Here is a 13,153-nt window from a genome sequence, read left to right on the forward strand (position 1 = left end):
CTCTCTCTGCCTCTCGCAGCTCTTTCCCAACAAGCCTCAACTGCTCCCTGCAGTCAGAGCGGGTGCCCTCCAGACCAGGCATGGCCACTGAACAAGCTCCGTGCCGCGGAGAGCAGACCGGCACCCCGGGCAGCGGCTGCTCTTCTGTAGGAACAAGCTGCGATCAACCCCGCCATACGGCATGGTTTTGTAAAACCCCGATGTCCTCAGCTGTTCCACTCAGCGTGGTCTGATGCTACCGAGACACGGCGCGTCCGCGCCGTTCTGGCTGGGAACGCCGCTCTCCCCACACGGGTGGCTTTTCTCTGGTGACTGACCCGCAGCCGCCGACTTTGGGGACCTCAGCGGGCCTTCCCCTCAGCAGGCCCGGTGCCCCAGGAGGATGAACGCTGCGCAGCCCCCGCGGCTGCAGGCGGCGGCAGCGGGCCCGGCGTGCGCATCGCCCCGGCAACCGGGGGCGGGCCTGGCGCCCGCGGCGTGTGGGCGGCGGCGGCCGCGCTGACGTCCGGGGGAAGCTGAGCAATAACAGCAGCGACGCGGGCCCGGCTGCGCCTGCGCGGGCTGCGGGGCTGCTCTATTTATGTGGGGGGGCGCCAAGATGGCGGGGGCGGCGAGGAGAACGTAGGGGTAGCTCCGACCGGGCGGCGGAGCGGGGAGGAGGGAGAAGGAGGAGCCGGGGCCGGTGGGAGGGAGCGCGGAGCGGTGTCACCGAACGTGTGAGGCGGGGGCCGGCGGACGGCGGGTGGGGGGGGGCGGCGGCGGAGGATGGCGGAGCCGCGCCGGGTGCCGTTCATTAGCCTGTCACCCGTGCGGCGCCGCGAGGGCGAGAGCCCGGCGCTGGAGCGAGAGCCGGCGGGCCGCGACCCGGAGCCGCCTCCGGCGGGCCGTGAGGCGCCACCGCCGGAGCCGCCGCCGCACGAGCCGCCCGGCGACAGCGCTGCCCGCCCGGAGCCGCCCCGCGACCCCGGCCGGCCCGAGCAGCCGCCGCAGCGGGAGCCCCCACGGCCCGAGCCACCGCCGCTGCCGCCACCGCCGCGCCAGAGCGGGCGGCAGGAGCCACCGCCGCCGCGGGAGGCGCTCCCGCTCCGCCAGACGGTCCGCCTGGAGGTGGTGCTGAAGGACCCCACCGAGGAGGGCTGCGTGGAGTTCAGCTACCCGGAGCTGCTGCTGTGCGGGGACTCGCGGGTACGGGACTTCCCCTTCTTCCCTCCCCTCCCGCCGGCACGGCCGCGCTTCCTCCTCCTCCTCTCGGCTGCCGGCGGCCCCGGCCTTGCCGATGGTGTTACCGGTTACCCCTTGCTGCTCGGGGGTGGTCCCGGTGCGGCGGGAGGGGCGGCGTCCTGGAGGGAAGTCCGGCTGCCTTGCCGTCGCTGCGCGCTCCTCCTGGTGCTGAGGCTGCGCCTGTGCCCGTGGGGGGAAGGGGAGGCTTCCCACTTGTCCCTGAGCTGGCCAAGGGCTCCTGGCTTCTCCTGCCGGCTGAGGCGGAGAAGCGCCACTGTCTTGTGTCCCGCTTACCCCGGCTCACCTCCCTGCCGCTCCCCTTCCCTACCCCGAGAGGTGTTGCATCCTCCCTTCCTGGGAGCCCTTTACCGGCAGCTGAGCGAAACTCTGACCACGCCGGTCTGTATTCCGGGTTGTCCCTAGGCTGTGTGCAGGTAAATAAAGAAAGCCCGGCTCTGCTATAAGCCTCGAGAAGCAGGGAAGTGATCATTAGCAGACTTGGAGAGGAGTTCTTGTAGTCTTGAAGGAGACAGGGATAAATGAGAGTTAATATTGAACTGGTAACCACACCTGTAAGTGTTGAGAACTTAATTCAAGGAAGAAAACTAAAGTGTTCTTCCTTTCTTGTTCCTCTCAAGCAGAAAGTGTTTGATACTTGAACTACTTTGTTTTTTTAAGGATAAAGCTTCTGCAGACTTTAGGAAGCAAGCAGTGTTAGCCAATCAACAGGGCCCACTGTTCCAAGTAGGAAGGAGAGACACATGTCCTTAAGCTGGTTACGCTTGAGCTGCTCATTCTTAATTGTACTTAGTTGAGTGAAGTTGTACTTGATTTAAATAGTTATGGCTTCTCTTTAATCCAGTGCACAGTTTTAGAGAAAGCTTGTCTCTTACTGGAAAAGGCAGAGGGCAAGTAACTACTACTTAGAAGGCTGTGGTAGATCTGGTGATAAAAGCAAGTATCAAATACCAGTACAGATACTACCATGGGATTTTTACATACAGGACAAACTTGAATATGGTTAAAACTTTTCTTCTGCACCAAAGTGTTTCTAGGAGATGACGGTGCTGTAGCTATACTTAGCAAGCTGCTCACTTTTTCTGCTGTAGGAGGAATATATACACATTGGATTGTGTTCAAGTGTGGAAGGCAGAAAAATCAGTGACTGATTTTAATCCCTCAGATCTTGTCATGCAAGTTAAAAGGTTCCTTCTGTTCATCCTGTCCTACAGCTGTTGTGGGCAAACAGTGCCAGTTATGACTCCTCAGAATTAGTGTAGCATAATCATGCTGCTCTCTGAAGTGCAATCTTTCTGAGCAGTTCTGTGAAGGTGAAAATTGTGTTAGTGTTTAGAAGTGGTTCAGTACTTGAAGGCTGACTTTTCCCTTTGGCAGTTCCCAGTTCCATAACTGCCTCTTATTCTGAAGGTTGCCAGTATCCTAATCACATACTCAGGGAAAACGGGCTCTTTCTCATGTAGTTCTGATGCAAATTCCATGTATTTTGGGGGTGGGAGAGCATTTATTTAGGGGATTTTGGTACAGCTGGGATCAGAAACTGCTTTTATGGTAGAGACAGTGATAGTAATGCTTTATAAGAAACTTCGTGTATTTTTCAGCTCCTTAGAGTCCAAATTAAAATGAATGGATCATAATGGCATTTCTGTTACTGGGTTGTGGAATAGTCAGCTGATTTACTATGAAAACAGTGTCATAAACTAGGATCCTTTTAAAGTGATTCTGAACTTTTACTCATGTTTAAAACCTGATGTATACTTGGCCCGTCAGTTTAATTTCTTGCTTATATGGTAGAACCTGGAAAAGCTACTCTAATATTAAGGAAGATTTAAAATCTTGAAATTTGCTTTTTCAAAGTAGGTAGTTACTAGTTGGTAGTTAATTTTGTGGTTTTAAATGGAGTTTTAGATTTCAAAATTTGTTGTTTTAATAATGTTTCAATTTAAAATTAACAGTTCATATACTTTACTATGCAAATTTTTTGTAGGGGTGAAGATTGATTTGGTTTTCTGGAAGCTATTGTTGACTCCTCCCTTATAAAAAGTTGCTCAACTTTTTTATAACATTTCCCATTAAAATTTAACTTTACAAAGTCAGGAGCTTCTCTTTCTATCTTGTAGTATTCTTGTAGGAACTGTAGCAACTAAGAAAAGCTCTCCAAAGGAAGGCAAGCCCTGGTGCATAGGCATAACTTCAAATATGGCTTTAATAGGCCATGATAGTAGTAGTTATATAATAATGAAGTGATAGAGAATCCCAAAACTGATTTGGCTGTGCAACTTCTGTCTTTTTTTAATTCCAAATTTAGGTTCCTATGCTGAATCAGAAGCTAATGGAAATGTTTATTTTAAAAACTTGTGCTGTCCTTGTCCTTTTTTGCCTTGATAAAGAGAACATCCTTTGATAGGGTTGTTTGTAGAGTTCATCTTCTGGGAGGAATTATGTAAAGTTTTGAATGTGAGTAATAAGTTGGTGTGGTTGAAGGGTTTATTTGCCTCTTAAATACTGGCAGGAGTGAAAGTGCGCTCCCATTTCTTTTGGGGTGACTGAGGCTTGGTACGTAAAACCCAAGTCAAAGTGGATGAGTCAGAAGCTCAAGCTGGCTTCTGTTGAACAGGCTCCAAAGGTGCTGAAGTAGTAATGTCTTAGTTCAAGAGCCATCCATCCCTTAGAAACAGTCAAAACTAAAATTTGCTTGAATTTCAGTTTTCAGTACTGCTTAACTAAATAAATTGCTAGTCAGCTTTGAGTGTTTGATGGAGAGAGGCAAGTTACACTTAAGTACTAAGTTTCATTGAACTTTAGGCTCAACCTTGTCTCCTTTCACAGTTAGAAAAAAGCCACATATGCCTAGCAGAAGATGAGGAATACCTTTTCCCAGCTAAAAGTAGAGGAAATGATGTTTCATGAATTGAGCAGTATTTTATATTTAATTATGCCTGCAGGAAATAAGTAAGTGGCTTTAATTTGTTTTAGGAGTAACTATAGCCTCTATTAATTTTTTCTCCAAATACTCAGTCTGGAAAATGTACTGTAATTATGTGGTGTTTGCAGTTTTGCTTAGCTTACCTTCCTCATTACATTGGTCTTGATGCTAATGAGCTGGTTTGGTCACCATTTAGTCAATATTCTGGCTTCTTAAACTATGGAGGAAAGATCTTGCTTTTCTTAACTTGTTTTTTTTATTCTTCATAAATCCTCATTAATTCATTGGTGAGTAGTCCATGTGCAGTAAAATCAGTTGCCATCCATAAAGTTCTGCAAAATGGAATTCCATTCCACCATATTTTAGCATCCTAGTACCTTCCTCCTTCTGGCAATTACTATAGTTCTGTGAACTCCAGTTTGAAGGAGGGCAGCCCTGTTTTTCTGCCATCACTTATTAAAAAAAACCAAAAGCACTGTGTATACTCTGTTCATTGACTTTGTCTCAGTGAAAACCTCTTTTCTAAAAAACACCAAAAAGTAAGGGGCTACTCCCTCCTTGTATGTATAGCTGGAATATTAAATCGTTTGTGGCTAACATAGTTACTATTACTGAAATTAACTCTTGCACTGTAATTTTTTTCTTTAGATAAAAGACTTACATTAATTATGGTTATAATTTACTGAGCTTTTTAGTCTTCTGGCTGCTTCCTTCCTGGTTAACACATCATGTACATCCTGTCTGTTATAGCTAGAAGAATCACAACAGCTGTTAGAGGGGCCAGTGAGTGGAAGAAGGAGGTAAAAAGGAGTTGTGATTAGAGAGAATTTTTTCTAAAAAAATAATAATTCTCTTATGCTTAGACTTAGAGTTGAGGTTGTTGTGGAATGCTTGGGAAAATACAAATCTGAGTATCTTAATTCTTCTGCTTTTGTTGTCATCAGAAGAAAAGTAGCTAGATGGTAATTCAAAGATCTAAGTGATTTTTAGAGATTAAGTATAAATTCTGACTACTTAATCATCAGAGCATTGTTTTCTGGCATTTAATAGGTTTTGAGATGCACTCTGTTTCTTATGGAATGAATGTGTAACTTTTGCATTTTTCAGAAGAAATCAGTTCATTTAGAGGATCCATATAATGATGAGCAACGTGAGCGACATGAAGTTGAAATGCTTGCCAAGAAGTTTGAGGCAAAATACGTGAGTTACTGCACTTTGTTAAAAAATACAAATATTTAATAGTGATAACAGATAATGTTGGTGGGTTTTTTTTCCTGAATAAGGTTGCTAATGTAGTGTCAAATGATTTCTGTACGTTTCAGCCATGACTGTCTCGCAGTATTTCATTTAAGTACCTTGAAGCTGCCACAAGCTTATCAGACAAGTCTGCTAAATAGATTTGTCTATAGATGTTATAGCTTGTGAAGCTATTCTTGGAAAAGAATAATCTTGGTAATCTTGGTAATAGATGCAGGTCAATATTCATGCTCTACACTGTGCTGGAGGAAAAAATTTTTATCTAATGCTGTTGTGTATTATTGAACAGGTCTTCTCTTTGGGCTAAATACTGATGAATCTTGATGTCCTGACTTAGTTTGGAATGTTTCCATAGGAAGTTATTTGTTAAATAGTAAATCATTGCTTGATAAATGTCTGGTAGCTGCCAACTGCCTGAAGATACTCTACTGGCTCTGCAAAGTGTAGTGTGAGTGACTTGAACAACACTAGCTAGCAACATAAAGAGCCTTTCACTAGTAAATGAAGGTAGAAATCAGAAAATGTTGACAAAAACCACGCCCAAACAGGTCTTTAAGAATTCATATGGGTAGGGTTGGGTGATTAAGTCTGAGCTGGCAATCAGAGCTCATCATCGTGCTGAGGCATGTTGATATTCTGGATTACGAATGGAACACCTCAGTAATAAAGAAGGGAAACAAGAGCAGTCATTTGTATCTTTTGCTATTAATATACATATTAAAATCTTTTTTGTCTGACTTACTTGGATTTTTTTTTCTGGCAAAGGCAGATTTTTCTAAGTGCTCAGTCTATATAGTCTGTCGAAGTAATTACTACTTCAAGGCATGCTAGCTGTGATACATAACAAAATCAGCTCTTAAACTGAAAAGAATTATTCTCATCTTTTGGAGAGATTGGGAGAACCCAATATGAATTGAGAAGGCTGTTCCAAAATGCTGTTTTAATTTGAATTATAAATAATTTTTTGAATGTGAGAGAAAAATGTTTCAGTCACACTTTTTTAGAAAACTCATTTCTGTTATTAAAGTGGTAAGGATTTTATAATGTCTGAAACAAGTTGCTTAACTACAGTTGATGAAAGTCAATGGAAGTATGTAAAGCAATGTATGTAGGAGGGAGTGGTAGTGGAAGTAATCTAATTTTACATATATGTTTATGCATCCATCAAAGCTGAACCTGTACATATATGGACAAAACATTTTATTAGACTTAAGAAAACCATGGTTCAGTGTTCAGTAGTCACAGAAAGGGATGAATAGGTGCTTTTAACCCTTAGAAAGCAGTAGGTAACAAAAAATTACAATTTTCAACAGTTTAAATTTGTGGTACACTTGCATCTTATTACTATTTGTACTTGTGATTCCTTGCCTTTCATTCTCTGACTTGCCTTTTGTCCCTTCCAACCCCTTGAAAGGGAATGTACTCTATATAAAGAAGCACTTGCTAGGTTAGAGCCACTAAGCATGAAGGGTGATGAGGGATTAACATTCCTTGTGTTAGAAACTCCCTGTCCTTTCTCTTCCAATGTAAGAGCCATCAGTCTCTTCTTGCCATCCATGCTCAGAGGAATTGTATCTCTGAACGCTGACCCAGTACGATTGCTCATGTTCTGACAGCATCCGGCCATCTTCTGCCTCTTGTGGTGAGACATTCACTGCATAGCTTCAGTTGGAGCAGGGATCCCATGTAGTAGATTCCCATTCTCCTCAAGTGAATGACCAGCTGCAGGATACTCTTCTGAGCTGGAGTTACGCTGTAACACTCCTTAACAGTGCTTTACTGTAAATGAAATCAGTAGTTGTATAAGAAAAAAAATAAAGGGTTTTTTTTTCAGGTTTGCAGAAGTGCTGTGTCCTCCTCTAATTAGGTATTACTTATCTAAGATATCTGTTTAAAATGGAGTCAAACATTGGTTTTAATCATAACATGTGACAGTACTTCTGGAAAATTTGATGCATGAAAAGCAGTCTGCCTTGAAGACTTTTTACTTCTTTTTAGATAAATTGCTGTACTCATAACCAAATCAGTACAAAAGCCTATGAAAAGTGTCTTTTTGTAAAACAAAATGCATGAAGTACCATTTTTTACCTGATTATTCAGAACTCTCCTGTAATTGTGCACATACTAAACATCAGCTTGAAAAATCTGCTCTGAAGGGTTCCCATTTTCATTGTTTTGATTGCTGTTACTCTCTAGATAAAATCAAACACTGTTGTGAACACATACTGAACCTTGGACAGTATTGTACATATGTAAGAGCTTTTCTTGGATCAAAATGAAGATCCATCTAATGGATGGTAGCCTAGTCTCTGACACTAGTGGAATCTCATACTTGAAAGTATAATAGAGCAAGTGTTCATTGATATTACTACACTGTGCCTGTCTGGCAGCCTGTGTTGTATCTTAATTTCTCTCAAAGCCAAAGGTCACATGTTTAATCTTTTTAAAGCTTTCTGCCAGAAATCTACCAGGTTGTGACCGTATTTCTGTGTTCCACAGCACTGGAGTATCATGGTGACTGTCCTATAAAAACATGCTGTGTTTAAACCTGATGAGATCTTGTAGTGCTCCGTAGTTTCTATATTGTAAGAAACAGAGAAACGCTTCCAGTTCTTCTGCACAATGCATGTGATTTTGATGTTATCATCTAAATCCAGCCCTTTAGTTCTCCAGCTGTAGTGTCTTAACATCGTTATTATATGGAAGTGGTGTTTTTTATCTTTAAACATCCTTGTTGGCTTACTGTTCTCTTTTTTGTTCTAATTGGTTTTTTTAAATGAAAGGATATTAATGGTATGATGCCCTGATATTTCAGTGTTATAATGATGACTTCTGGTTTGGTTCTCTGTTCCATTTTTTTTTATAAGTCCCAACTCATTTTTTTGATCATTCTTGATTAAGCAAATGTCTGAACTGTGCCTTGCAACTCCAGTGGTTCCTGAGCAGCATAACAAATTTGCAGCATGCTGTTTGTTTTGTTTAGGTTTTTTGCTTAGGTTGTACTTAGATTATGTGGCTTACCTTGCTCTATTGATGCTGAATTTAACTGCCTATTTATCATACTAAATTCAGAGCAACTGTAAGGTCTTTAGTGATTCTTCAGTTGTTTTCTTTTTCCTTTACTTTCCTCAGTAAATTGTCATCTTAGACCCCGTCCTTCCCAACTCTTCACCTGCTCTGTTGCTTCTAAAGGAATGAATGCATATTCCATAATAATTTTGCTGATAACTTTTGCCAAAATGAGATACCTATTCTTACCTTTTCTTTCCTAGTTGTAGATCAGACATCAGTTTAAGTGGACTTTCCTTATCTAGTGAGAGTTTCTTGTTTTTAAAGATGTTTGAAACACTTCTAAAGCATTCAAAATGCTTTCTTCTACCAGCATTTCTTCCTGCTCTGTATATTCTTGTGCCTGCTGGTTCTTTTGTTTATAGCTTTTATTAGTGTATCCACCTTAAAGACCAGGTTTACTGGTTTATAAATTCTTCTCTTCAAGATTCTTCAGGTATTGGCATTTTATTTACCACCTACCTTCTAGTCCTGTTGGGCAAAGTTTATTTAAATGCAAGGTTTAATGACACAGTTAATATCTTAAAGTCATCTTTGGCTTTTCTGAATACTTGTATGAGTAGTATTTGCAGCTTCGGGAGCCAGGCACCTTAATTTGCTCTAGTATTGTGACTACTTATGTTCTAAGACAAAAAGGTTGGAGGAAAGCTGCAGTCATAAAAGTTCCCTGAAGTGCTGCATGGTGGACACTGACACAGATAATCCCTTCATTCTTCTGCTGCACTCTTGCGTCCTTAACATCTTGATCATATGAAATCTCAACACAGATCCTTAAACAGAACTGGGTAGAGCCAAGCCTGAAGGAAAATCTCTTAATTATGCACACAGTGGTTCAGATATTTTCATATGTCTGAATGCAGGTTGTATTTTAAGACTGCTTTTGTTCATTCAGCTATTTTAAGACTTTTTTTGTTGCTACTTTGTTCTATATCTGGTTTTCTGACAGTCAGAATGTATTGGAAATTTAAATTTTTTTTTATTGCCCTTTATTATACTGAAATCATAGAATCATAGGATAACCATTGCTGCAAAAAGATTTTAGACTTGCAAACAAGGATGTTGATGGTTACTAGCAAGATCTATGTAGTACAGAGATGGATTGCATTACACATTAGTGAGTTCAGTACAGGTGAGGTATGGTTTATGAAGCATTCTTAGCCTGCTGGCACCTGAGTCAGAATCATGAATTATATAAGCTTTTGCACTGGAGTTTAATCAGAATTCTTAAGTGCTGCCTTTTTCTGACTTACTTTTTCTTCTCTCATCTATCTAATGTAAACTTTCTTTTTTAAAAAAAAAAAGTACTGCATGTTTTGGAACTGTGCAGTCATTCAGATGTTTTTCCAGATGAGCGATTGTAGGAGATGATAGGAATACTTAGCTTGGAATGTAATTTGGAAATGTGAATTAAAAGCTGAACTTACTTTTGAGGTTTTTCTCCTAGGACTATTGCATTTGTTTATTTAAGTATATGTGAGAGATACACTGTTTGCTTGCAAGAGCACATGCTTTACTTTGTGACAAACTTGCATGTTCTCAAAATCTTGTTAAAATGGAGGTGTTGAGATGCTTACACCACTCATAAACGTGCAGGGGTGAAACCACATTTGGGCAGTGGCTGCATTCTCATAGTAACCAATGGACTGTGATATTTGGATGTCACACCTAGAAAGACTGACTTCCTCTAAGAGTGCTCAGAGCTGTAGGGTGCAGGCAGAGAAGTTTCAGGAGCAAGTCTTGAATTCATGGGAGTTACCATTTAAATGAAGGGAGTGCTTTTTTGTGAATTTGATCTTTTAAGACTTTTATTGATTATTTTGACAATATATGTGAGCAAGATAACTAGGCCTTATATCCTAAGAAGATTTTTGTGTAACCTTAAGTTTTTAAGTTTAGATTTCCTGAATATTTGAGCTAGCTGTGAGTCTTTATTTGACTTAACAATGAAATTTCCACATGAAAAGAATACTTGCAGATTAAAATTAATTTCACTAGCTCCTGGAGCTAAGTTAATCCATCCATAGTTTGTGATGCAGCTTCTGGTTTTAATACTCAAGTAACATTTTATGTTTTTTAAAACTCAACTTTTTATGTGTAATAGAGAATTAATCCATCTTGTGTAGGGAAACACTTTAATGAACTCTAGGCTATCATTATTTTCCCTTGTAGTGACACTGTAATATGACACTGAAAAACTTAACACTTTCTAAATTATCCCAACCCTTCTATCATTAGCAGTCCAGTCACTATATACAATATACATAGGACAGGAAAACCTCTCTAAATAAGAAATGTGAGGAAGATTTTGGTCTTGCAGAAAAAGGTGGCTAGTGGCTGCCTTTCAGGGGTGATTCTGGTGAGGCACATTTGCCAGAATGCATCTGTGTGGAAGTTTTCATCAGCCATCTAGACCATCTTCAAGGAAGCATTCAAGAAAGCAAAACTGCTAATTCCTTGAATGACTATTCCTCCAATGCCTTATGCTTTGTAGGCTTTAGAACGCTGCTTTCATGTTTCCTAAGTGGTGTAACACTTGCTTTGTCTTCAGGGTGGCAAGCCCCACAAGCATCGGAAAGATCGCCTGCAGGATCTGATCGACATCGGTTACGGCTACGACGAGACAGACCCTTTCATTGATAACTCTGAAGCGGTAAGTAACCTTCACCATAGCACCAGGAAACCATGAGGCAGTGCTTTATCTTTTCAATACAGAGCAAAGGTAAGGGAAAATACTTTGTACCTGTTGTGAATGCAAAGGCCATACTACTTTGGGAGACTGAATTACTGTATTTGTAGTCTTACTCAAGATATTATGCACCAAAAAATTAAGATCAAATAATTTTCTAGCTTTAGAAATCAAATTTTTTTTATGTGCTTCATTTACTGTTGACTGAAATGACACTTGCTCTGTCTAGTTTCTTGTACTAGCTCTCTAGTTACTGAGGAAAGTAAAGGATTATTAGTGGGTTACTGGCATTAGATTTCCTGCTTTAGATCATGAAGCTATTCTCCTCTTAAAATCCAGTAAAAAGAGGATGGTTATTCTAAACATTGACTATGTCTGAAAAATTTGAGACAAAACAGGTTAAACAGCAGGATATTACTGCTTACTTTGTCTGAATATTTTTTTAGACATGAAAACACATCTTCAAGTAAAAGAAAAAGGTATTAGTTTGGTGCAGGCAGTATCAGGGATATCAGAAGGTTTAGAAGAGGGCATTTGAAGATAATCTTGGAGGTGATATATGAAATTACAAAAATGAGAAAAAAGCCTGGGGAAAAAAGTGGATTATCTAAAAGCTCAGAAACCTCCTATAATTCTTCCTTATTAAATGTCAGAAAGAAGTATGTGTACAGTTTAGTCAAGTAGAAAAAACCAAAAGTAAGAGCTGTCACTTGCCAGCCTTCAGTTTCCTCCAGTGCTGAGTGACACTGGACAAAACAGCAGTGATCTGCTGTGAGAAGGAGTGGGCTAGAATTGAGTGGGAGAGGAAAGATTATGAAAAGGAGTTGAGAGAAAAGAGTAAGAAAAGCACGTAAGTGCATTGCTTAGCATACATTATGTCAAGCCTTCATTTAAATTCAAAAACTTTACAGAAAAGAACTGTAAACTGAGCTGTGAAGTTTCTAGCACATAGATGTTGCAATGAGTGATCCTATGACCTGTGTGAGGTGCACAGAAAGTGTCTGCAGAGCTGATAACTTTTTCAGCAGAAATTGAGCAGTAAACCACAGTGCATAGCAGGCTGAGCTTATCTGTGTGCATTGGTAGTTTTTGAAGCAGGTCTGAAGCTGTGTGGAGAGAGCTTGCTGTAAAGTGCTTATTGTAACTTGTTAGTCATTTTTCATTGTCTAGAAACTTGAACCTGCCAATATTAAGCTGTTTTATCATTATCCCACAACTTCTGGTTGTACTGCTGGAACAGTATTGGGGTCTAAGCCTTCATATGTCTTTTCCAAAGGTCAGATTCAGCTCTCCAGCTTGGAAGGAACAGATGTGCTTCATTTCTGCTGAGAAACCACTTGAGCCTATAGGTTAATCTGGTTTCTCACTGTTGCTTAAGTTCATCATCTTCGCTTTTAAAATTTAATGGTACCCAGCCCAAGTTCTAGCTAGGTTTTCCTGGATTTACTGTGACCTATCACAGATCTGATGGGAGATTTGGAACACTGGCGGTACTCACAGCACAGGTCTCTGTCAAAGTATGAGTCTGGTGTATTAATACTTAGCATACTGTGCCTCCTTCCAGCACTGGTGGTGATACCAGCAGCAGATCTGGTAGATTTGCAGGAGCATTTACTTCTGTCTCTTGCCAGAGTCCTTGCAAAATGTACAAAAGGCAGTTGTTGGAGAACCAGATGGTTGCATCGTGTGCTAGCTGTGGAAGCTCTTGGGGAGAAATGGTGTATTCTCTAAAGATTGCTCTCCTCAATAAATCATTATGCCTCATGTCTGCCTTACGAATACAGACTAGTGAGAAACCATCTTTGTTTTGCCTTTGTCCCCATTTTTATATAGAAAAGAAGAAAAAATATAGTGAGCCAGCTGCAGTCCAGGTTGTTGTTGCAGAGCTTAAGGGTTCTGCAATGTAGGAGTTGAAGTTCAACAAAACCTCTAATTCCATCATTCTGCCTTGGATACAAGAGAAGTGTTCAGAAAGA

The 13,153-nt window shown here is 41.3% G+C and overlaps 1 protein-coding gene across 1 annotated transcript in view; it reads left to right on the top strand.

The window, feature by feature from the left end:
* Window positions 1-765: 765 nt before the first annotated feature.
* Window positions 766-13,153, top strand: part of UBN2 (ubinuclein 2) — a 51,933-nt gene continuing 39,545 nt past the window's right edge. Inside the window, 3 exon segments of the mRNA XM_036400503.1 lie at window positions 766-1,185; window positions 5,273-5,365; window positions 11,040-11,141. Coding sequence (XP_036256396.1) covers window positions 766-1,185; window positions 5,273-5,365; window positions 11,040-11,141 — 615 coding nt within the window.

This window comes from Molothrus ater, chromosome 5, assembly GCF_012460135.2.
Source record: "Molothrus ater isolate BHLD 08-10-18 breed brown headed cowbird chromosome 5, BPBGC_Mater_1.1, whole genome shotgun sequence".
Taxonomy (NCBI): domain Eukaryota; kingdom Metazoa; phylum Chordata; class Aves; order Passeriformes; family Icteridae; genus Molothrus; species Molothrus ater.